Source organism: Fukomys damarensis, unplaced genomic scaffold (assembly GCF_012274545.1).
Source record: "Fukomys damarensis isolate Sample0158 unplaced genomic scaffold, DMR_v1.0_HiC HiC_scaffold_30, whole genome shotgun sequence".
Classification (NCBI taxonomy): Eukaryota; Metazoa; Chordata; class Mammalia; order Rodentia; family Bathyergidae; genus Fukomys; species Fukomys damarensis.
In genome coordinates, this window is record NW_022900942.1 from 11,091,605 (window position 1) to 11,119,369 (window position 27,765).

The 27,765-nt window shown below is 33.2% G+C and overlaps 1 protein-coding gene across 1 annotated transcript in view; it reads right to left on the bottom strand.

The window, feature by feature from the left end:
- Window positions 1–27,765, bottom strand: part of Znf407 (zinc finger protein 407) — a 466,360-nt gene that overhangs the window by 273,518 nt on the left and 165,077 nt on the right. The window contains exon 4 of the mRNA XM_010610665.3: window positions 13,395–13,469. Within this exon, the coding sequence (XP_010608967.1) occupies window positions 13,395–13,469 (75 nt within the window). The remainder of the gene's footprint in view (window positions 1–13,394; window positions 13,470–27,765) is intronic.

Consider the following 27,765-nt stretch of genomic DNA (forward strand, 5'->3'; position numbering starts at 1 on the left):
CTAAAAACAAGCATTTTTATTCATTTACATAAATATACTCGGTTTCTATTTTTTATATATTCTTTTCATCATGAGCATCTTAAAGGAGTAAGGGATTTATGTTTCATAAATACATTGATAATAATTCACAATCAATTACTATAATTAAAAGTGCTGAAAAATATTTAAACATTACATATGCATTTTACCAAAAACTCTTTCATGAAAGAACATAGCTCTTTCTATGAAATCATAGTGCTTGATTTTGCCAAAGAAAAATGGAAGTATATTACAAAATATATGGATACAGACCATTTTTTAATTACCAAATGTCTGATTAAAGGAAACTTATTCTGAAACTCTTTTCACATCTATGAAATGTGAGATCCTTTAAAGTCTAGCATTGTATGATTCTATACTATTCTGCATTAAGCATATGGCATTAAGGCAAATTGAACATAGTAAGCCACTGGAATTTGCAACACTTATGTATTGAGATCTTTAGAAAGCCCTATAGAATATACTTTCCCTGAAAAAAAAGGGAGGCAAAATACTTCTGATACAATGAAATGACCCTTTTAGACCTTTATTAATTCTATAAATATATTCTAAATTCTTAATAAAGCTACAATGTGAGTAAAGAAAAAAACTGCACACTAATGTATACCAGTACTTCCTTAATATAGTAACATCAATCTCTGTAACCAAAACATAAACAATGACAAACGATGGAGTCTGCTAGAAGAGTACATATGTGTGAAGCCACTCTCTTTCTCTAGACAGCAAGATGAAACCAGGCTGGCAGGATTCTGCACTGTCCTACCATTCTGACGGCACTTCTACTTCAAAGTCAACCGAAAAGGCAGATGAAACTAGGATCCAAACTGAAATTACATCAATCTCTGTAACCAAAACATAAACAATGACAAACGATGGAGTCTGCTAGAAGAGTACATGTGTGAAGCCACTCTTTCTCTAGACAGCAAGATAAAACCAGGCTGGCAGGATTCTGCACTGTCCTACCATTCTGATGGCACTTCTACATCAAAGTCAACCGAAAAGGCAGATGAAAATAGGATCCAAACTGAAACAACTATAAAATAAATCACAGTAATAAACTAAGCACAAGGGGCATTCCAGAAAAAAAATTATTTCTGGTTGAAAGTCACACCTAGCAGCAGTTATATTTGGATTTAAATGTCTTAAACAATGGAGCTAATCAAGTATCTTTATGAGGCAAGGCTGATCTGGGCCATGTACTCCTAGCAAGTGGGGTAGAGCCAGAAGTTAAGAGCTTGAATCGGCTGCTGGTTGAGTCACTTTCTTTAGGCTGAACATCAGTTGACTCCAGTACTTCTCCTCTAAGAAGTTCTTATTTTGAAGAAAATGCTTTCATAAAACATAGCTTCCCAAGTTCCTGCCACTGCCCAACTTCATACAAAGAGAAAATCTTTCTAAAATACTCAAATCAAACAATTCTCTTCAGAGAAGTGAGCTACATTGCCTTTCAAGTTAACCACTGCTATTTCACATAAATTCTACAATAAACACTAATGATTATCAAAAAAATGACTTTGGGGGCCAGGGATTTAGCTCAGTGGTTCGGTGGCCTGCCTTGAAAGTGCAAGGACCCGATTTCAATCCCCGGTACCAAAAAAACAAAAAACAAAAAAATGACTTTGTTGAAAGTCAAACATTTTCCATTAATTAACAGAAAAGCCATCATCTGAATAATAAAGTTTTCTTTTTCACTAAATGGTAATGTTTTTATGCTACTTGAGGACTAAATTAAAATATTCTTTGTTTACACATCAAGCATTGGGGTAAACAATTTGAAAGTAGGAAATTATGGTCTTGCCTCTCAACACACAAAACGAAGTTAGAAATAATTTTTGGTTACCATGATACACTTGTGGCACTATCTTATTTTTATTCAATCAATCATATGACTACCTGTGAATTTACTACCAAACCAGAACACTAGAAAATTACATTCTAGATTTTAATTTATCAAACCCTATTTCTAGGTAAGAATGATTAGTCTTGATTTTTTTATTTTATTTTCATTATCAACTCCAGAAGTTGGATTATTTTTATTAAACTGTTTTATTTTTATTCACTTTTTTTTTTTTTTTGTACCAGGGATCAAATTCAGGTCCTTGCAAATGCAAGGCAGGTGGCAGAACAACTGAGCTAAATTTCCAGCCTCATTCACTTCTTTAGAATTAATGGCACATACATGTGATGAGTGGAGCACAATAAATAAAAGTGCTCTGATATTTGTGTGCTGGGCTCTTGCTAGCCAAAGAAGAGAGCTGACACAGTGGCCTAAACAGGCCTAATTCAAACCTCAATTTCTATAGAAATTTAAACTGTGCTCTTGTCATTCAGACATAAACAATGTTACAATGTTAAATCTGAAAAAGTCAATAGCTTATAATACAAATGAAAGATCTCTACAGATGAATGAGTATTTTCTATACTCTGAAGGAGATGCTTAGCCTCTGTTCAATGTAAACGGAGCTGCTCCATGACAGACCTGGGGAGGACCCTCGTCCAGACCCACACTGAGCAGCTAAGCTCAGTGGTTCACATGGCTGTCTTTCAAGTAACATTTTTGTTTTTGTTTTTATTGTCTGATTCATCTAAAAAGTAGAGTTGATGCTAAGAAAACCAAAAATAAAGATATCAATTTGAAAAATAGGAAGAAAGATAATTTCATTTGTCTTTCCACACAGAATCTTTGAAATATACATATCTAAAAGATGTTACTACTATGAATTCTAATAAAAATAATTGCACTGGGGTAATTTGTTACATGAAAATTTTTCATTATCTTCAGAATCCTGTTACCATATTATCAATGTAACATGGAAAAACAGGTAAGGATATCAATTTTAAAAGGAAATTTACAATTTGAAATTGTAACTGTAATCTGCTAACTATAAAAATGTCTGCCCCTATCTAGTGTCTAAGAATATATGGGACAGCCATAGGGTATAATTACAAATATGAAATGAGAAAACAACCAACAGCAACACTCAAAGGCAGATATTATTATTTCAGTTACAGAAAATTTAGATCTAATTTTAAAAAAAAACTTTCACATTCATGTTCAATTGAATCTATTTCCATTATGTTTTGCTCTTCCAGATTAGCATAAAAAAGAGGAATGAAAATATTTAGATCTTTGTAACAGAAAAGTACTTAAATGTCTTTTATTTAAAAACAAGTATTCTTAAAATTATGAAATGGTATACACCCATATTTGCAATATGATATCTGTAAAGTTCTATTACATTTACTCATCTTGCACAAAAAGGAGGAGAAATGCATGCATCCTCAGCATCACAGGGGAGAAAACCACACTGAGGCTGGCTCATTAAAAGACAGTTCCCTGCAAAGTCACAAAACTATGCTAGTTCACAGTAGCCTTTTCATATAGTGACTGTAGATCATGAACTAGACTAAGTAACAGTTATGGGAAAGAAAATTTTCAGTGAATATTTTAACACCTTAAATCCATCAAAATTTACTCAATATCCACCATTCTCTAAAAAGCACAAAGAAGGAAAAATGAGGAACATACTGTCAAGAAATAATCTATCTAGGACTGGGTTCAATCCTTAGTACAGGGAGGTGGGGTGGACTAACTAGTTTAGAGTCAGCAATATACGTCTTTTTAAAAAGAAAACAAAAGAGAATGTGTACATTAATCTTCTAAGTAACAGGAAGTGATTATTTAGGATGAAGATACAGAGATGGCTTTACAGAATGAGACAAAATTCACACTTTGAAAAGAACAAACACACTGACCTGGTCTGAAAGATGAGGAGAAGTAGCTTTCAGCAGGACAGTGAGATAAAACACTAAACAAAGACTGCTGAGATGTCTTTTCATTCCACTTTAATCCTCCTCCTATATCGAGCTTACTATGCCCTGCTCCACATAAGGAATTATTATGTATAAAATAAGAAAATATATTTCAATTAAAAAAGCCAGAGTGGATATTTCCCTCAAAAGAAGATATTTATATTGGCATCATATGCTAGAAATAATTTCTCTATAAAATTAGGTGATTCATATGAAATTAATAATACTTGACTGTTTTGGACCTGTTAAATATCTATTTTACCTGATTCAACCTGAGGAGGTGCTAGTATCTTAGTAAGTATCATGTAAGGTCATGATTCTTTTAAACGAGATCAACTATGAAAGATGTTTTGCAGATCTTTAATATGATGTTTCATATGGAGTATTAATGTCAGCCTACTTTCACTTGTGAGTCTAGGTGTGAGAAAACACCATGAGTTGCGTGAAGAATCGCTTTGTTCCACGCTCACAGTAGCTCATACAAGTAGTGCAAAGATTAAGAATAGGTGGAATAACCTGCCTTAGAAAATAATCTACAGAATAATCTCATTTTCCCTATTATAGCACTACGGTACAATAAAATATAAATATTTTGTTTCTCATCTGTTAAAATGTATGGTCAAATTACTTTGATGCCCCTTGACAAATTAATCCTGAAAGGTTCTGTTTCCTGAAAATTCTTCACAGAATTTTTAATTCACTTTTATAAGCAAGCACCAAGATATAATGAATATAAAGAACTTCTCACAAAAAGTTAGTACTGTACAATGAAACTGTATCAAAGTTGGATATTAAGCATAATTGAAGGCTGTAGAAAAAATATAGGTCTTTGTTCTCTTTAATTTTGGCACTGACTGGGAATTAAAGATAACAGCTAAAGGCATATTTTAGTCAGAGTCCAGATGTATAAGCCTTAGTGCTCTAAAAGTAATTTAAGTGAAATAAAGAAAAGAATGGCTAAAAAATATCCTAGATTCCAGCAGGGAAAAACAATACATTCTTAAAAAACTGAAAACAGCAGATATTTTTATTGTTAAAATTTGAGGGGCTTTCCTGGACTACAAGATAGCAAGGAAAATGTCTTGAAAGTTAAACTGCTGCATCAAATAGCAATATATTATTACATGAAAAATCAACTGGAACATTCATACTAGTAAATGTATAAACCTCAACACTGCTACATAATTCAATTTATCTTATAAGACAAGGAAAGGCAATTAAATAAAATATATCACTTTTGTAAAGATAATCAGAGTAGTATATATATATATGTCTAAAAACTCATTAGACAACATTACTATAATATAACATTATTATAATACAGAAGTATATCATGGTCGTCAGTGGTAGGACAAAGAAATTTCTAACTTACACACACACATTCTTTATTTTCATGTTCAATAGTAATATAACACAAAAGGAGAAATTGAAGGAATAAAGAAAAGTATTTAAAGAAGACAAGGGATTTAGGTTCAGACTTGAAACAAAGGATTCAGAATGGGAACCACAAGCGGTAGAATTTTGGTGGGTTGGAGAACAAGCAGAACCAAAGTGATCCAGGTAAAAGCTAAGGGAAATAGGTTATTCTACAAATTTATTAAAAGGCTAATTTGTAAGAGGAAATGACTTAGAGGATGAAGAAAACTAAATGTAAGACAGAGCAGGGAAGAATCCAGGCAGCAGTACAGGGAAAGGAGGAGTTCAACAGTGCCAACCCAGCTGCCTACTTTCCCTGGAGCTAGACTTCCATGCAGTCAGATACAGTTCCAAATAAGTACTTAACTGCATTGGTTTTTTTTGTGTTTTTTTTTTTTTAATGCTCAGAGTAAAAGATCACCAGCCAGCAGCAGTCAAGCTCCTCCTCAGCCACATTCCAACCCAAGCTCCTAATCTTACTAATCTTCACATTTCCCAAACCCTTCCTCAGTGAAATGCTTTCATTGGTTACCATTCCTTAAAACAATGAACTTCTGGGATCAGGGATCTTCCCTGCTCAAGCCTCACATTCAAGGTCCCTGAAGAAACATTGGCATGTTTCACAGAGGCCTTCAATATGCTTGCTCCGTGGACTGTTCTTAGGCCAAATTTCACATAAAACATGACTCTTCACAAAGGGCTGTCCTAAATGTCAGCTTAAAGAAACACCTCTCCCATCCACTTCCTGGAATACTTACTGCTCTTTGATTCTTGGAGCTAAAAATTGTCTCTATTTTCTTAAGGTAGGTTTGGGAACTGAACTCAGATATAAGTTAATTCATATGTTCTTCTTTGTTTTTTATCTTCTACCCATGAACATGAAAAAGGTCAAACAGAACAAATGTTGTGTCACCTTCAAAAATTGCATACGATCTAAGTTTTGAAACACAGTAGTAGTTACTGCCATAAATGTCCATAGAAAGAATAACTAGTAAATGAGATGTTCATATTACCATTCTCCATTAAATCCTTCAAGCAGCGTTACTTCTTTCCTCTCCTAAATATTTTGACATATTATAGATAACTAATAACCAATATTTTCTAAAGAATAAGAATCATATAATATCCATGTTTATTTAAATGCCAAAAAATTGCACGGATATCTGTTGGCTTAAAATGAAAGAATGAGCCTTAGAAAGTAGAAAAAAATTTGAGTTTCTATGACATATCCTGATAACATGTTAAATATTGCATCTAGTATAATGAGAATTTATTTTAATGCAATAAATACATTATTTTATCAATGTAACAGAAAAGAGGCAGTATTTTTGATAGATCCAGAGAGCAAAAGTCCCAGTGTAAAAAGTATGAAACTAACTCTCCCTTAATTTTATGGGGAGTACTTATTAGCTGCACTTGTGCAGCAAGCTTTAGGAGCAAGCTTTCTTGCAAATAACAGAAAATGTTGAGAAATGAAAAGCACCACTAAGGCAGATCACAAAATTGTATGAAATTTTCATACAACAGGATAGGGACATTTTTAAAAAGTATCTAATTATAGGGCAACACAGTACCCAACACACTGCCCCAAAACCAAGTGGCTAAAGATATATGCACTCTCAGAAAAATATTGACTTGACTTTTTAAAAATTACTATTGCAAAACTGCTGTTGAATTATGTGGGCTTTGATTTATGTGAGGTTGTTAAAATACATCGCTCACATAAAATGGAACTTCCCCATAAGGGAAAAAAAGATGAAACGAAATAACAGTAGTAAATAAAACACATTCCCTGAAGTCCTTCCCACTTGCAGGAGATGGATCACAATTTTGGCCCTGAGCTTCCCAGCAGTAAACATAAAGAGGAAAACTCAATTATATACATGATTCGCTAGTACCCAAGACTAAAATGACAAATTGTTACAGAAAAGCACAACTTCCTAGAATAAAGACCAGAAAGAAGTCACTTCCCTGAGTATTGCAAGCAAGATACAACATATTGTCATGGACAGTATCTCAAATACTACATTTACATTAAAGATGAGTTTTATAAGATTCTTTCTTAAACCATTAATTAATCATAATAATTAAGTATAAAATTGGTAGGGTTACATTTGAGGGAAAAAAAACCACAGTAAATTGGCTTGGTCTAATAAAAGGAATGACTGAAAGATAACCAAACACATATACAGAAATGAGTAGGGTGAGCATGTATTTAGGAAAAATAGTTGTCTAATATATGGAATCCAGATTTTCCACAGGGCTTAACTATGCATTCATGCAGGAGTATGCCTAGCATTGTTTGCTGAGAGGTAAGAAATCCATGCCAGGCTAAGCTGAAACACAGAACTGTGGCATTATCCAAAGTCACAAAATTCTATACCACAAATACTTTTCATAACTTTCACCTGAAACACGTACCAAATAGATGTTAGAAAATATGTATTTCAGTGGCAACATACTGATCACAAATCAACCACAGAACATATAAATTATTAGTGTAATTTAGAAATACTTCCCAAATCTTGGCAGAATAGCTTTGGTGGAAAATGTAACTCTTCTCAACATCTAACTTAATAAATTATTGGTTAAAGCTAGTAAAATACAGAAAGAAATTTTCTTAAAATAATAACACTACTGATGAGCTGACGTGAACCAGACAGAAGCATATAAATGCATTATATTCCCTAAATTATCCCTCATAGGAGAAAAGAGAGAGAAAAAAAAAAGTTCAAAATTGTGGTGGCAAGGAAGAAATGAGATCAATAAGTAGGGGGTGATGAGAAAAGCCTGAAGCCTTGGAACATGAAATGTAGAACAACTTAATACAAAGCAAGGTATGTCTTTAAAATGGCCAATAAAACTGTAACTTAATAGGAGTTAAATCATACACTGTGAACAGAATTTTTCTAGTATTAAAAAAATTAGTCTAGTCCACTATATCTCATTCAAGATTTCTGTAAAATGTATAATTTCTTTTTTAAGTGTCAGAATATGTTTCTAAAAAAACATAGTACTCTTGATACAAGTTTAGAAACCACCTAGGCAAGTACAGTAAGTCCCTAATTTATGAATGAGTTCCTTTCCAGAAGAATGTTCAAAAGTCAGATTCATTTATAAGTCAGATTTGTTTATAAGCCCAACAAAGTGAGTCTTATACATGCTGACACAAACACAATGTGAAGCATTAAAAAAATCAAATGTAAAGTCTGTTCTTATCTATGAAAGTTTCTCACACAAATGTTGGTAAATTGGAAACTTTTATATGTATACATGCTTTTCTCAGGAATATTTGTTTTATATATTTTAATGTTCTGAGGGTGAATATTATACCTAAACATGAGAAACACAAAACAATGAAGTTTTTATACAATTTTAATGCACAAACTCTTTGAGAAAAGAAAGGAAGGAAGGGAGACACTCCAAAAATCTTATATGATGTCATGTCCAACATCAGTGCCTTAAAGAAAACTGGAACAATCACCAGAGCTGCTGGTATTCTCATCCCAAAAAGAAGAAGGTGGGTGAGAGATATTAATTATCCATAGAACCAAAGGATCTATCTGTGAAAAGGAGAACAGCTGACTCCACATTCTAAGTGTCTGAGAAAAAATGAGAAGCCATCACAAATTTTAGGGGTTAGATTTCTTCCTCTTGGTGTCAGCTGTGCTGAAAATAAGGCTCTAGCTGAGGGCAATCACATGAGAAGATGGCTCCAAACACTGCTTCACTGAAAATATACCTAGATTTGATATGCACTTTTACTAATAAAGGCACAGGTATATTTCCTTTGGTTGTGAAATTATTTAATGTTCACACTTCACTTTATGATGCAGTATTTAATGTAAAATCCTCTATGATACAGTGGTTCCAAGACTAAACCAGTCTTCCTAAGATGCTACTGAAAGATATTTCCTGATGGTATTCCCTGCCCCTGTACATGTACACATCAGAAAGTGATGTGTCAAAGGGGAAACTCTGAAAATGCCATTTCCCTCCTCCTATTTACAGTTATCCAAAACCCAGCTGAATCCAGGCAATGTATAAGACTATAGACCACATATGTCACCCATTTCCACTATAACATGCAACTAGCATTCACAGATGATTCACTTGATATACCTAATCCAATTGTGATAATTGAGGATAAGCTCCTTTTCGTAGGTTACTGAGTAAATTCAAAGAGTGATAAAAATACTTTGGTTCACTTTAGGAGAGTATTACTTATCTAAAGAATACTTTAGAGTGAACTTGCAAATTAACTGGCATTTATCATTTTGGAATGTGAATTGAATGTGGCTATATTCAGCTTTTTAAATATATTTAAGTGTAAAAGGCCTCAAAAATACTATAGTATACACTTTTACAATGTTAATGCAAATTTAGGAACAAAAAACAACATTTTTCATAGATGCAATCAATTCAAAAGATCATGGAACCTCAAAAAATATTTGAAATATTTAGTTTTCTGTTTCTAATGCTAGTCAGACTGGCAAAATTTATTGGTTCCTCAAACTTTATAGTACAACTATATGAATTTAGCTTTAACAAATTATAATTTTTGCATATATATCAGTCAAAGCACAAGGCCTAAATGGCTGCAAACAAAATGCATTATTAATTTAATTGTCACAGCCTATTTAGCTAAATTCTATTACTATTTGCTATACCATGCAAAGCATTAGAGGGGAGAATCAAATTCAAAACATAAAAAATAAACTGATTATATTGTCCTGGAGAAATTAAAGTACAGCAAGCTTGCAAAATTATTGCCAAGGCATTAATGTTTCAAATAGGTAGAAATATGTTTAACTTAATTCAGGTAACAGTTATATCCAAACTTAGGATTCAGCATGCTGATAGTTTCCTTGCTTCCTAGAACCATTAAAATAAAGGAAGAAGGAGCCTTTTAGCATTTCTTGTTCTAGTTTATAGCACTTAAATTGTGGCCTCTCCAGCTATAGATGTATATTGGAGGATAATATTGCAATTGAACTCCTGGCATTCTGATTCAGTATTTCTATGTAATAAGAGCGTCAAATAAATAGACTGTACAAATACATCTGAAACAAAGAATTTTTAGTAGGAAAAATAAAGATAGTTGGTTTAGGTTGAACATTGCCACTTACAATAGTTAAAAGGTAATGATTCAGAAGATGGTGGGGTTTCTAATCTGAAACTGAATTCCTGATTTTAGGACAAAAGTAGTGTCAGTGTCAGACAAAAGCTTGCATTATCTGATAGTGGAAAAAGCCATTCAATTCTTCTGCTATAGTTTAGATCTGCAATGTTCTCCAAGGACCTAAGTGGTAAGTGTGTGGTTACCAGCCTATGCCACTATATGAGGGATATTAGAAACTTTAAGATATTGATCTAGTGGGAGGACAGTAAGTCACTGGGAATACACTCTTGGGGAGAAGATTAGAACTCTGGCCTCTCCCTGTCTTTCTCTTCTAAGATGCTGTGAGGTAGATAGCCCTCCTCCATCACACCCATGAAGTACTGTACCACCAGAGCCCCAAAGCAGCAGGGCTAAACAACCATGGGCTGAAATTTCTGAAACCATGAGTCAAAATAAACTTTTCTTAATCTTAAGGTGATAATTTTAGATATTTTTGTCAAAGTAGTGGAAAGCTAACAAATTTTATAGCTTCTGCTTTTTTATCAACTCCTTTTATGTACTTTTAAGTGAAACAAGTAAAAGAAAAGCAAAGTGGTTTAGGTGCTAATAAAAAGGTAAATTAAAAAATTTGTGTGATTTTCAGACTCACGTCATAATACAGAGAATACCTATTATTTTATGTGAAAAATCTGTGATTTTTTCAAACTCACATCATAAGGGAATATCTACTATATTTTAAAGTATGTGTGTGTCAATGTATTATATACAGTTGTGCATATGTGTGCACATATAGATATATAGGTACAAAAAGCATGTATAGATATAGCTATATAGACATAGATACAGAGATGAAATATGGAGATGAATTATTAGTATGAGATTCTAATCTAGATACAAAACAATATGTAGAAACATCAAATACAGTGGAACCTCGAGTTATGACTGGCCTAACATATGAACAACATGGGTTTTGACCGGAATTTTAGTTTCAACTTAGGACCAAAGTCTTGAGGTATGACCCGAATGCCAGCTGCTAGAGCTTCCAGATGGTCTCATATACAGATTTAACCCTTAAAGAGTTCCAGAAGGAACATTACAATATCCTTTTCTGTGAGAGGTTAATTGAAAAATGCTGGACCAATGTCTCTCTATGGACATTGAGATCTGCCTGAATATAGGCGAGAGGCTTTAAAGGCTGTGTACAGCAGTCTGAGCCTTCAATTGACCAAACTAAGTTACAACCAGCCTTCACGAATGAATTGAGTTTGTAATTCAAGGGTCCACTGTATATTTAATTTTAAATAAAAAGCAAAATGATATACTTTGGGTCAAAATATATACTATTTCAAGATAGAGAAATGTTTCCTTGCTATTAGCTTATCCAGATTATTTATTGAAATTATTTTGCAACTAGTCAGAAAACACCAATAATGTTTCCAGTTCCAAAGGTAATAATATTTACTAGTTATGAGATTCTGAATACTTTGTTACTGTATCTTTATTGTTCTTATTCCTTCGATCTATAAAGTGGGAATAATAATATATTGCTTAATAAGGTCATAAATGGTTAACTGAGATATGCATGTGAATGCAAAAGAAACATACTAAGTAAAATTATGCTTTGTTTTCACTTAAACACATATAAACCATTTCATTGACAAGTCTCAAATTATTCTTTAAAAATATTGGATTTTTTTTACAATTTCAAGATTCAATTAATTAACAATTCTTACATGATATATGCAATGCATTCATTCTAGCTATAATTATTACATTGGATGATACAAAGAAAAGTATAGGAAACCCAAAGGAGGCATATCTAGTTCAGCATTTTGACACAGTGTAAAGTCTTAAGTTCACATTATAATGTTAAGAAAACTAATACTCCTTCAGTAGAAAAGTTAAGTTAAATTCCTCATAAGCAAAATATAGTAAGAGCTTTTAAATTTTTTAACACAGCTATCAAACATTTACAAATATAGCTGAAAATGCCTCACATTTCAGAGTGGTAAAATCTGCTTCATTACTAACATTTTAATATCATATTTTTAAAATATCAAAGATTCCAAAAGTGTCTGTAGAATTATGATGTTATCTGGAGGAGGACCTGAGGGAAGCTGAAGTTCTACCCTCTCTTTAACAAAGGTGACAATGCTCACACTAGTTCTGAATAAGCTCTACATTACAAAGACTTAAAATTTTCAAAAGTAGCCATGCTCACCTGGTAGCTGACACTGCTATATTTCAGTTCACTTAATATAATTAAGTCTATGTGATGAAGCTAATTATGATACAGTAGCAAGAAAAAGAAAACCTGGCAGTTGATGACATAATAATTGTAGTGTTATTTTTCATGACATGGCAACTGTAGTATTATTTGCAGAAAGACAGAAGATATATTTCTTTTTTTAATATCAGAAATGTTTAAATCTACAATAAGAATTTTAAAATGTTACTTTAAAACTTCAAAATAAAAATACAGAAAAAATAGACAAGGCTTAGTTTTACGTATTTGTTTTAGCGTGTACTAATGCAGTGACAGAAGCCAATTTTTCCAATTTGACTCTTCTCCTATTTCAAGATGTTTTCAAAGCCCTCAAATCTATTTTACCATAATTTTTAAAATTAATATGTCCCATTACAATTTTCTTAGAAAATGACATCCAATATGATATTCAGCAACAAAAGTACCACCAATAGCAAAACAAAATGAACTGACTTCATATAAATTTTTTGTTGTTGTTGTTGTTTTGTTTTTTTGTTTTTTTTGAGACAGGGTCTCACTATGTAGTCGAGACTGATCTGGAATAAACTATGTAGTCCAGGCTGCTCTCAAACTCAGAGCAATCCTCCTGCCTCAGCCTCCCAAGTGCTGGGATTACAGGCGTGTGCCACCACGCCCAGCCATATAAATTTTTAAAGGGATCTATTAAACAAAGTATAAAATGAATATGTAACTTCATTGGTTAAATAAAACATGTATGTATATATGGATGGAAATTACCTTTCTTTTGGTGTGCCAACTCCATGTTTGCCTAGTAGATGAGTATTTAAGTGTTTCTTCATTACAAAAGCAACCCTAAAAAATAAATAAAAGTGTTTACTGAATTAAAATTAAACTCCAGTATAAATTGGTATACAATATATTTAAGGAAAATGCTTGCATATTTATATACAAAGAAAGCATAAAAATATATTACAGTACCACTCTTTCTATACATAAAAATATATTAGAGTATAGATTAAATATAATTTTTTAAAAGCAAAATAAATTACTACACCTAAACTAATTTTTTACTTGAGTATACTGACAGTGACTGGAAGATCACAACAATGGCCACAACTCTGCAGTCAAGTGGTATAAAAGATAAAGCAGTACTTTAATATAACATGCACTGGCCCCTAGCCCATCTCATACTTCAATCATGAAATGAATTTGAGAAAATGTCATTTTATTAAATATTTAAAGAACTATAAAAAAGTAAATGAATAGCTTCCATGAAGCTTCCTTAAAAACAGGGAAATGATTTGAAGACAAGTTTTTAAAAATGATATAAATGTTTACTGCATCTGTAGTTTTAAAAAAATTCTGCTTTAGTGCCAAGGAAATATCAATAACTAAAACAAACAAAAAGTATTACCTGACATACTACCTTATTTTACACACAAATCAGCTTACTTTAATTCAATACTGCTGACATAAATATGAAACAAAATGGACAGAAATCAGCAAACAGTACATCGTGTACCATTCTTCCACTGAACATGGTACAACATCAATTTAATTACATCATGTGATTATTTAAAACAATTCAGATCTCATTCAGAAATATCAGACTAAAATGGCTCTCTTGGTAAGTGGAAAAAAAATTTACTGTTGTAACTTTCAGTGCAAAAGGGCTTGCAAACATTTTTGTTAATTATGTATTACAGCTGTCCTTCATAAAGTTAATTACTACTAGCTGAAAGGCAACAGAATCTATTTGCATATGTACATGAAAGGCATGACATATGCAAAAATATGATTTTAATTAGCAGTCTATGATATGAAGGGCTACAAATCAAATTGGCATGTTATAAGATTCTTAACATTAAACACTGAATTCATCTGGACATGTTTGCACAAATGGGTAACATAAGTACCGTAGTCACAGAAGAGACCTGTGACAAAACCCAAGAACAAAATAATTTCTAAAATATTGAATGCTTCTCTTCTTCTCTTTTCATATTGTCTATTTTGCTTATTTTTCTGACAGGAAATCTTAGCTCTAAGGCAAAAATAATATACATGCTTTTTAAATGACTATTCATCATTCATACAATATAGTTGCATACAATGATAATAGTATTAATTTCTTTTTATTTATTAGCAATAATAATACACACTCTATGACTATAAATAACAGGCCACATAATCAAACATTAAAATGGAAAGATAATACATGTAAAGAAACAAACTGTGATAATATGAAATGTTGAGCAAAAAATAATAGTATACAAGCTATTCTGTATTTGTTTCTGCTTGATTTGGGCAAAATAAATAACATTTTTCATTTCCTTAAAAAAAGAATACAGTAATGATAACAGTCCACTTAAATCATAACTTCCCTACTGTCCTCCATTTTACTATAATTAAATAAACATAAAGCTAACAGCAAAGAGCAAAGGTTAAAAACTCAAAGTTACAAAAAGCACAGCTTATTTACATGACCAAGTATAAATTAAGACATCTTAACTCAGAAACCTCCCCACAGTTTTTAATAGAAAAATATTTTATTAATTAAAATATATAAGGTTAAAAAATTCAACCAAAATATTTTGTAGCACAGTAAAACAAATTAAATAGGGACAGGTGAAAAAATACCATTCTAACATCTGCTGAATATTGCCAATGCTAAATATTTAGAGAAACAACATTTGTTTTTATTATAGAAAAATAGGGAACATTTATAATACAAAAACATCTCAATTTTGTTAAAATACAAAGTATTCATCTACAATTTGACTTAAGTACTATTCTTTATATTTGGTGTCAAGAACAGGTAGTATGTAAGTCTCAACATAATCCTTTGTCAAATTGAAGCCAAGTATGATTAACATGAAATTAAATCCTATATAAACATAATATTGCCAGCAATTTGTGATTACTTAACATAGCCTATCTTTCAGTTCCCTTGAAAATTAAAGTTTAACACACATATTTTTAAATTTTATAATCAAATCAAAAATCAAACAAAATAACCCTGAAAGTAAAAAGCATTTCAAAATGGAAATGTCAGCCAGGCATGATGGCGCATGCCTGTCTCAGCACTAGGGAGGCTAAGAGAGGAGGATCACTGTGAATTCAAGGCCAGCCTGGACTACATAGTGTGTTCAAGACCAGCCTGAAGTACACTGTGAGACCTTGACTCAATAAAACAAAAATAAAACTGAAATGTCTTGCTCCTATGAAACATTCATTCCTTTATATTTTCCTTCTCTCTCAGCATACTGATTCATCACTTTCTATGTGATAGCCATGAGTGGATTCTGTACCTAAATGGACAATTAGACCATCAAAGCATTGTGTTCTTGGAGCTTTCATGCTACAATGATCAAGTATACCTGCAGCACTGCTCCTTCATAGTTTCCGCAAATGATTCATGTACCCATACGAGTCACAAACTAATTAAGAATTTGATATTATCCAATGAACAATTCTAGGTAGCCCTGGTGCACATGTGAACAAACAAGAGAACCTACTCTCAGGTAACATAAAAAATACAAAGGGACACAAGGAACAAGGGGGAAAAAAATATAAGAATGCTAAATAGTGGCAATTTAATAGAAGAAAAAATGAAATAGAGGAGGAGATTTTAAAATGTCAGTGGGCAACTGGAATTCTACTATACTAAGGCCCTAGAATGTGACGTGTCAATGAGGGGAAAGGTGCTAGCTACGGAAATAAACGAAGAACAGGGATCTCAGCAGGAGGAAGGGCAACACACACACCTGCAGGTGGGGCAAGTGAACCACATCACTGTAGTCTGGAAGCATGGAGCTGTAGCAGTGTAAGGAGGAAAGTAATTCAAAGAGAGGTGACAGGAGAGAAGGGAAAGACAGAGAAGAGTGACAGGAAGAGGAGAGGGAGACAGAGAGCCGGCCTGTAGGTAAGAGTCATATTTCTACTTAGCAGCCATAGCTTTTATTCTGACAAGAAAAGCCATCATGGGCATCTGAACTGAGAAGTGACTCTTCCTACTTACATTTGAATAGGACCCCTCTGGCGGGACAGAAAGAGATAGTTCACCTAAGTGTCTCTTGTAATAAAGCCAAGAAAACAGGGCAATGGAGAAGAGAACTTAACAGAGGTGGAAGTTGTGTTTGTAACTAAACCCAACCAATTCCATATGCACTGGATGTGAGGTCTGACAGAGAGGGGTCAAAGAAAAGTTCAGTGTTTGGCTTGGGAGGGAATGAGCTGATTTTAAAGAAATGTTCAATAATAAATCATAATGGTCATTCAAGAAACAAACAACCAAGGAGGCTGATTCTTCTGACTCAGGGTAGGACCCAGCTTAGAAATGTATTTATTGAACCTATTCCTCTGCCAAGAGCCCAGCCATCTGAAGAAGCACCCTTAAACATATTTTTTAAAGTTTAAAACTATAATTGGTTGATCAATTTGCAATTATTTTTAACTGCTTGAAATAGCATCACTTAAAATGGAGTTTGATGTCAAAAGAGTAATACAATAGCAACATTTACATTCTACTTTCCAAAAAATTAACAATTCTTACTTTAATATTTATTTCAAAATAATCACCATATACTATATGATTAAATTTTTCTTCTTTTAGTTGTTTAGGCTTTAACACTAAAATTAGTTCAATTTTTAAAAAGTATTTCAATTTAAGAGTTATAAACAGTTATCTAACTAATCTATTAAAGTAAATAAAATACAATATCATAAATATAGAACAACAAATGTGAGAAGGAACAAAATTCCAGAGCTACGAGATGCTAGCATCTCCTCACACCTGAGAGGAAGGCAGTGCGCATGTACAGCAGCCACAAGTAAAGTGTGGATAAGCCATTTCTCCCTTGGCACAGGCAGTAAGGTAACATTGCAGTAGGATGCCCTCTGAGATTTAGCTGCCTTTATTTCCATTCCCCGTCTTTTTCATAAAGTCAGCTGTACCTCACAGGAAGGAGTAAGGGATATTCCCTCTAACTACATGGAAATTTTCTGATGAAAAAGTGAATCGACCACAAAGGTTAAAGTATTTGCTCTTAGAAGTTCATCTATATGTGTATTACTATATTTGAAAATACAAATGACAAAATCCCTTATCCCTACAACCCTACTGATCACCCAGTCACTATCTACACATATTTCCCAAACATTCCTCTTCTATAACAATGTCAAACACATCCCCAAGTGTTGGGCAGAACACAAATGTCATGAGTGAAAAGCTGACTGATCTACATAATCACATAATTGACACTTTTTAAACTGTGATAAAGAGAATAGTAAAAAAGCCAATAGACAGCAAGATTATCTGGCAAAGGCTACTGGATAAATAGAAAAACCAAAGTATTTAACACCAGAAGAACTTCTAGCCTTCTACTTCTACCTACACTAATTTCTCATACTGCGGTTCAGAGGCACATCTCCCCCCACCATTGAGTTTACTGGTACATTTTAGGTATACAGTACAGTTACACTCATCATTGGGAACATGTACCTTTACATGGCAGGTCTTGGTTCTCATTTTTTCCCCATACCTTGCCCTCCCTTCACCCCCTTCTCCCTTTCCTATTTACAAAAATTTTATTTACATTTTTTCTTTTCCTCATATTTTTTTCTTTTCCCTTATTTCCTTTCCCCTACCCTTCCACTTTCATCTGTCACCCCATTAAAAGTATGAGTCCAAGTATAAGAGGACAGCATGACTGAGACAGCAGAAAAATAGTAGGTGACATCCTGGCTCTGTCATTCTACTAGGTATCATTCAGGACATTAAGTACAATCTCAGTTCCTTCAGAAAAAAATGACCAAAAAATACTTTATAGGAGTTTTGGGAGATTTAAAGAAAATAATTCTACAAGTATATGGAGCATGGGGGGTAGAATACAGGAGATGGATACTAACACACTAGCACTGCTCTCATTAAACCTTGTGGAGAGAGTCAGTGACATCTAGGAATAGACAGATGCTCAGCTGAAGGCTTGTCGCTCCAAAAAACTTTCATCTCTCTTGGTTGTATGTGGGGATGCATAACAGCTGAAATGGAATTTCAGCTCATGTATGTAAGATTACCTAGAACATCCAGGTGCAAAAATCTAACAAATATGCACTTCAGACAAAAATACTCCTCATGAACAAATCAAATACCTATACCTGCTTGTATCACTCATAAAGGTATAAGGTGGATAAAAAGCACTCCAAAATTATGCAGAAGCAACGAGCAAAGAATAATCACACATACAAATGTGTTATAAGAGGAAAACTGATTTCCCAGTCACATATGTTAATATATACTGTAAGTCCCAAGGAGTGAGAAGATATATGAATATATTTTCTAAGCTTATTGAATTGAACCCCTAAATACTTTTGTCATAGCAAATGCATATGAATATAATAGAACATCAGGGCACAATTTAGAAAACACTTATCTTAGTTTAGGGTGCTATGACAAAATAGCTTTAACTACTAAGTAATTTTAAAAAGAATGGGGAAAAAATGCACATAGTTGTGGAAGCAAGGAGGTCCAGAACAAAGGAGCCAGAGGATTCAGTGTCTGATGACGACACATTCCTTATAGATGGCACTTGCTATGTGTTCTCACATGACAGAAGGCACAACTATGTTCCCTTAAGTCCCTTATAAAAAGGCACTAATCCCACTCATAAGAACCCTCAGGATCAAATCAGCTTCCAAATGTCCCATCCTCTTAATATTACTACACTGCAGATTAATCATTAGTAACAGCCATGAACTAAAGAATGCAGGTGCCTTAAGAAGCTGAAAAGAGCAAAGGCAGTCATCCATAAAGTCTCCAAAAGGCAAGGCAGTTCCATATGCAAACACATTCCCATAAATTCATCCAATTTTATCTATACTACAAAAACATTCTAAGTGTAAATGCACTATGTATTACTATTTTCTTAAACTATAATAACTTGACTTAACAGCGGTCCATTTCTGATCACTTTCTGCTATTAACTATCAATTCTTTTTTTTTTTTTCCACACATGATCTCACTAAGTAATTCCAACTGGTGTTGAACTTGCTCACTATTTAGCCCAAGCTGGCCTCAAACTGATAGCAATCCTTCCTCCTGCCTCAGCCTCTCAAGTGCTGCAATTACAGACATGTGCAGCTACTCGCAGCTAACTACTGGAAATTCTTGATCTTCATCTCATCCTCTAAGAATGATACTTTTTTTCATAAATATTCTTATTTCACAGGTAAAATTCTTTTCCTGGGCTACAAATATAATCTCTTTGTGGATGACCCTAAAATATGTATCTCTACCCATGGGCTTCCAGAGCAATTTTTCTTGTTTGAATTGATATGACAGAACATGTCCAACACTCAGTCATGCTCTTTCCTTGCTAATGAAGTCTTGTAGACTTCCTAAGCCTATCAATTGCACCATCTTTTCAATTCGGTAATCTTATCCTCATGTTTGTAAGTCATCAACTGTTTCTTTCCAATTTTTCCTAAGACATTATCTTTCTCAAATTTCTACTTTACTTCAAGCCATTATGATCAAGTGCCACACTATCAAGGTGCTCTACACTGCAATTCATACCACATACCACCAGCATGTAATCTTTAACCAATATATGCATACAGTGCCTCTTCTTATAAACCTTTTATATTTCTTTCTAAACTGAATAAAACACCAAATACTGTAAGAAAATAATAGCACTCAAAAATGTTCTGAACAAGTTATTTCAAATTTAGGAAAATACCTCAAAAGAGAATCTGAAATGATAGGAACAAAAAAAGCAACTTTCTAACTAAAACATGAAAGCAACTAAATATTCAATAACAGTGGCACAATTGTGGTAGAATAATACACAGTAATGAAAACTGTTTATGATCTATTACATTTTAAAAGAACAAAAATATTGCACACAATATAATCTCATTTATGTGTGATTATTTGTAATTGTGCATTCTGACATGTATCCACACAGATACATATAAACTAAAGGTATCCACATTCACTGATATGGGATTTTATTTACACAGTTTACAGACTTTGTTTTTCAACACTAAGTAACATTTTTAATTTAATAAGCACAAAAATAGTATGGTGCTTTAGAGTTTCCACAGAGTTTTTGTCTCAATAGTTCCTCAAAACCACATGAGTATATAGCACCTATGTTATCAGTTCAACCTGAGAGAGGAGGGAAATGGGCTCAGACAAGATAAGTGACTTTGACTTTTTCAAGAAAATGTGGTAAAGTAGCTGAAAATGCAAAAGCAGGATTCATGCCTGGTGACCTTTATGCAGAGCTCTCTCCAACATTTCAACCTCCTGACTAAAGAAAGATTACAGCTTCATGCAAAATAATAAAAAAGAAAATACTACAGAAAGTGTTCAAAAATTAACTCATTAGATGATGTGAACTACATTTTTAAATGAACACAAATTTGCCAAACTGATAAATGACAAATCTAGCAACTGATATAGAAGAGAGATTTAGAAGTATTCATGGGGTTTCGAAAATACAAGTAATATTTTAAAACAAAATACCATGTGATTTGTGAAACAGATTATAGACAAAAATAAACAAAATATGATATAAAGAATTATTTAAAAATAAGTATAACAATGATATTCACTTCTAAAACAACAGCCAACTGAGTAGGTTGCATTCAATAGAATATAAACAATAAAGATAAAATAGGTGTTCTATTTTCAAAAATGTTAAGAAATGAAGGTCATGCTATGATTTCTTATTAAACTGTGAAATATTTTGTACAGCACAATATGAACCAAGACCTAAACAAAGTGCTAAAGACTTTACCTATATAAGGTATAAAACAAAAAACATATCAGTCTAAATATATGCATAAGTAGAGAATCTCATTATATTGTTGACCGTGACATCAACAATGATTTTTTTCCCAATCGTTTCTCATACTTACTAATGAGAATATTAAGTGACACAGAAAAACTGAAATGCTGTGAAATAGGAAGAAAAGGACCAAAGGTGTAGAGACAGTGAGAAGGATAGGGAAAGGGGAATAAGGGAAAAGGAGAAAAATAAGAGAAAATGAAAAAATGGAATTAAAGTGTTTGAAGGTGTGGAGAGGAGGAGGGAGTGAAGGGAGGGTGGGGACAAGGGGAAAAAATGAGAACCAAGACCTGGCATGTGAAGGTACAAGATCCCAGTAATGAATGGAACTGTACTGTCTACCTAGAATGCACCAATAAATTCAATTTAAAAGAAAAAGAAAAAGAAAAACTGAACTGCAAAGGTACTCAAATCTATGAAATATAGTATCTTGCAAATTAATAGGTGAAAAATATGACAGCATGAGATCTGTTCACTTCAGAATTCAGAAATTAACAGTGTCAAGTAACACTTAAAATTATATTTCTGAATTCTTTATAAAATCAATTCCTGATCATAATAATTATATCTTTCATTCTTTCTTAGGAGTTTAACAGACTTTCTATAATTGCTATCATGCTTTTATTTATAAGTATGATGCACTCCACCAAAACTGCCATAATTGCTGGGGAATCTCATATCATCTTCAATTCTCCATATTGGAAATGTCCCCTTTTAATTTTATAGGAAGTAACTTAAAGAGAAATTACCAACATAACAAAATGTAAAGTACCCAAGAATTCTTTACAACTTTAAAAGTGTAATTATTATTTTCCTGGATGATTCGGCTGCCCTATGCAAAGAATGCCCCTGTATTTATAAAAACTACCCATGAAATGAATAGTTGGAAAAATTTTGCAATTCATTATAAACAAAAACTTTTCTGTTTCATACTTCTCCCAAGAATAAGCATTCTGTGTACGTGGGGGGGGTGCACTTTTAGATTTTAAAATTTTAGCTATAGTAATCTGAAAAATTCTTCCAAGAATTTGGAGGTCATAGTTCAATACATACAAACATACAAGACATAAACACACATATAAACACACAGGTGTACACAATTTCTTACACCATAAAAATGAGGAAAAGAAGGCATTCAGCAAGGTGGTAGTCATTAAAAGGTTAATTCCATTTTTACTTAATGATGGCCCATATGAAAATCGTCCTTAATCTCAGGGCTGTTAAAAATATACCAAGACCTTAACAATATATTGTAGAATTCCAAATATTAATCACATCCTACATAATAATAAAAGCAATCATATATACAAGAGTTTAAAAATGAGTAGTAATGAAACTGACCATTTTAGTGAGAATACTATGTGCCAATTAAAGTAAAAAAAAAACTTTTAACATGGATTATCAGGTATAAAATCATAACTATAACAAATATACAACTAGAATCTCCATTCAAAGTGAGAAAAATGAGCTGGAACCATGGTATGCATCTGTAATGCCACATACTTGGAAGGTGAGGAACCACAAGTTCAAGGCCACCCTTGGCAATATAATGACAAGGCAGCATTTCAAAAATGAAAAAGAGGGGTCAGAAAAGTAGGGAAGAAGAGAGAATACTGTCATTAACATCAATTTAAGGTTATATAAGAGAGATGCAGAAATGTTAATTGTTCAGAGTTCTGGCTGAATTTCTTTCCTATGATTATATATTATACAGTAAACTATATACACAAATTGAAATAAGAGAGTTTTTCGAGATTTGAGATTTTGAAAACAACACTACCTTTATAAATTATAAGTAATATTTTATTTCTCACCTCTATGGATGGCTGCACCAGATCAGGGAAGGTCAAAAGAGAAAGTCCTAAATGAAAGAGATAGAGGACATGGGAGCCAACAGCTCACACAAGCTATCACATATACCATCTTACTAGATCATAAGACAAGACTGCACCTGTCTGAGTAAGTTTAAGCAATTTAAAAAGAAATCCCATGTCTGAAGAAACCTGCAGGTCCATTATGAGAGTCTTTAGTACATCTTATTCTGGTGAGTTCCATACATTCTTGTTCATCACCTTCTTCCTCACTCTCCAATTAACTGCCCTTGTGGATTTCAAGCTCCAAATAAGACATGATCACAATGTATGATACAGACATTTTAAAAGTCCCCAAAGTTCTATAAAAATCAAATTCTTTAAATAAATACTTTAGCTTAATTTGCACAACCATACTCACACAAATACACACACACACATATATATATACAGAAATATATGCAAATGTCATAGTGATTCAAGATGCTGGAGTGAATCCTGACTGATTTAGAAAATGGAGTAGTGGAGATCATTTTAATCTTCCACTTGAAATATTCCAAACAATGAACAAAATTTATGAAATACCAATTTATGAAACACAGGAAATCATGCAAAGACAGTGATACCAAGAAACAATTGTCAGACAGAGAAAAGAGAAGGGAGCAATAGGTTCACATGAGCAGACCCGTGAGTGGAGGAGAGAAAGAACACAGAAGACACATAGGAGTGGAATGCCCCACTCAGAAAAGGCACTGGGAAGATTATGGAGGGCCTCAGTTACAAGACCAAGGCACAGGAATAGGAAGATACACAAAAAAAGGGTAACAAGACAAACAAACCATAAAAGGTCAGAGAAAATGGTTCAGGGCCACAGAGAGGTTCCTCTTAGCCAGACTTCAGAGATCTGAGGAATCTCAGGCACACAGAAAAGCTCTCCTTAGAGAGGAAATAAGCTCAAGACTGAGATGTTCCAGTCTTGCTTCAAAGAAAGGCACAAAAACAAAGTACTTTTCTCAAGTAAATTTACTGCACCCCAGAATAAAGCTCAATTATATTTACTAAGGAAACAGACAAGTGGAAGGAAATTGGGAGAGGAGATAGGAGTGAAAACTTCAAAATATGTTATATGCGTGTATAAACATGCCAAAACGAGACCCACTGTTCTCTATAAGTATTCACTAATAACAAATTTGTAAAGGAATACAAAATGAAAGGCAACAAAGTAAAATTAATGGGGTTCAGAATCCATTGAAAAAGCTACCACCTATACAAAGCAGGAAAATAGGACCAATAAGGAGAAAGCTCACTCAGCTGAAACTAAAGTACAAACAAAGATGTTAAAATAAGCAGAAAAGGACATTAAAACATTTAATATAAACATATACTATATGATAAAAAATAGAGATGCAAGATATACAAGTCTCCAATCAACTCACTAGAAACAAACTATAACATGATAAAAACTCACAAAATAAGATTAATGACAGATTATAGACATATCAAACAGGAAACAAATAAGAATAGAAATCATCAAAAACATAAATAAAAGGATAGACACAAGATAACTCCCTCCTTAAACCATTAGTTAGGTGTTAGACAATTTCAGGGGATTTAACTGAAATGTCAAATGATGTAATTTGAAACAGGAATATATATAAGGAAATAATGACCCAAAAAATGTTCAATTATGATAAAATCTACAATACAAAAAGGTCAACAAATTGCAAACAAAGAAAAATCACTGTTAAAGAAGAGATCTTAGGGCCAGGGATTTAGTGCAGTGGCACTGTGCCTGCCTCACAAGTGCAAGGTCCTGAGTTCAATTCCCAGTACCAAAAAAGGATGGGGGGAGATCTTAAAATTAGCCAGAAATCGCAAGCATAGTGGCCCAGCCTGTACTCCTAGTAATCTGGGAGACTATGGTAGGAAGATAACAAATCCAAGCAGAGCCTGGGCAGATTGATCACTTAGGAAGACTTTATCTCAAAATAAAAAATAAGAAAGGGAGGGTTGTGAGGATACGTATCTCAGTAGAAAGGCCCTATATCACATAACCCAGTATCACAAAAAAGAAGCCAGAGAAAAATACAAGTTCCATACAAATGACCAAACATAAGAATGACAGTAGATGTAACTAAGAATTGAAGACCACAAGAAACATAAACTACTTTCATTTCACACCTTACACTTTTTACAGAAATTAACTAAAAATGAAGCATAAACCTCAAATGTAAAACCTAATACTATGATACCGATGAAAGAAAACTTAGAAAAAACTTCATGTCCTTGAGCTCAGCAAAGATTTACTGGATATTATAGAAAATGATAAATTAATGAAAAATAAAATTTATAAATTTAACTATACAAAAAATTTTTAATTATCCTAAGGAAAAACAAAGCCACAGACTAGAAGAAAATACTTGCAAACCAAACCATGTATTTGTTAGGGCATATCCACAAAACATAAAGAAATCTCATACTCATTTAAAAAGAAAAAAACCCAACTTTTTAAATGGGCAGAAGACTTTAACAGACTCTTCACCACAGAAGAAATACATATGATGAGCTAGTAAAGCTCCAAAGAAAAATGGTCAAAATCATTAGTAAAATGCAAACTGTTACCAAAATGAATATAAAAGACTGATAATTAAAAGTTTTGGCAAGTATGTAGAAAACAGGACCTCTAGAACTTTCTGGTGTGAATGTAAATGGTACAGAGCTTTAGAAAATTTTTAAACTAATAAACATATACCTATCATGAAATCTAGGTAGACTACACTATTACTGAGGACTTAAAAACAACAAATGCTGATGAAGATGTGGGAAAAAGGAACCCCTCTTCACTGTCAGTGACAACTAGCATACCACTATGAAAATCAGTATGAAGATTCCTTTTAAAACTGTCTTCTTTAAAGAGTAAAAGGCATATTACAGTGACACATATTTACAACATATGTTTACAACATGGGTTTATATAGATATCTAAATTATGTAAGAAGGATTTATGCCATAAGAAAAAGATGGTTAAAGCCTGGTGGAGCTATAAAAACATATCACACTGCAATTGCCCCATCGCACTTCCCTGGGAAAGCACTGGCTCAAGATTGAAATGGAAATTTTTGTGTTTGATAAAGTAGAATAAGCCATGACTTACTTGGCCAAATATGAAAGAGAAAATAGACTTTACAAAACTAGTTCAGAAAGTAAAAAACAATAATGAACAATAATAAACAACAATAAATACAAACCCTGGGAAGAGATATTCTGGCTTCAAGAATGATCAAATTAGATTATTAATAGTACATAAGATCCTAATGGTATAACTGACAATGTGAAATAGGAAGAAAGGGGTTAAAGGTGTAGGGAAAGTGGGAAGGGTAGGGCAAAGCTAATAAGGGAAAAAAAAAAGAGAAACTGAAAAAATGGAAATGAAGTGTTTGTAAAGGGGGAGGGGAGGAGGGGATAAAGGGAGGGCAGGGACAGAAGGAAATAATGAGAACCAAGACCTGTCATGTAAGGGTACAAGACCCCAATAATGAATATAACTGTACTGTATACCGAAAATGTACCAATAAATTGAATGAGGAAAAAAAAGAGAGTATCGATAAATGAGGTTTTCTGAGACAGGGTCTTACTAAGTAGTTGAGACTGGCCTGGAACTCACTATGTAGCCAGGCAGGTCTCGAACTCACAGGAATCCTTCTGCCTCAGCCCCCCAAGTGCTGGGATTACAGACATGTGCCACCAGGCCCAGCCATCAATAAATGAGTTTTTAAAAGAACCAAATACAAATTCCTTGGAATTGCAAAGTAAATAAGCGGGAACTTAAAACTGAGTTCAAAATAGATGTGAACTGCCAATAGCATTTTTTTAAAAAGTAAAAATTAGTGAATATACAAAAAGACATTACTGTCCAGTTAGAAAAATAAATGAAAAAGAAAAAAGGACTTAAAGAAAAGGAAGACAACCTCAGTAGCACGGGAACTAGCAGAAAGAATCAACAACTGAGATCTCATCTTACTAAAAAGCTTCTGAACTGCAAAAGAAACCATCAACAGAACTAAGAGACAACCTACAATGTGGGAAAAACTTTTTACCAGTTGCTCCTCAGACAAAGGACTATTATCTAAAATATATAAAGAACTCAAAACCATCAGCCCCCCCCCAAATATAAAGACCCAATTCAAAAACGGGCATCTGAAATGAACAGACAATTCTCAAAGAAGTAAAAGCAGCAAGTAAATATATGAAAAAATGCTCCACATTACTGGTCATTCGAGAGATGCAGATGAAAACAACACTGAGATTTCACCTCACCCCACAAAGAATGGCTGCTATCAAGAAATCACACAATAACAAATGTTGGCACGGTTGTGGGGAGAAAGGAATCCTTCTCCATTGTTGGTGGGAGTGCAGACTGGTGCAACCACTATGGAAGTCAATATGGGGATACCTCAAAGAACTAGGATTAGAGGTTCCATTTGA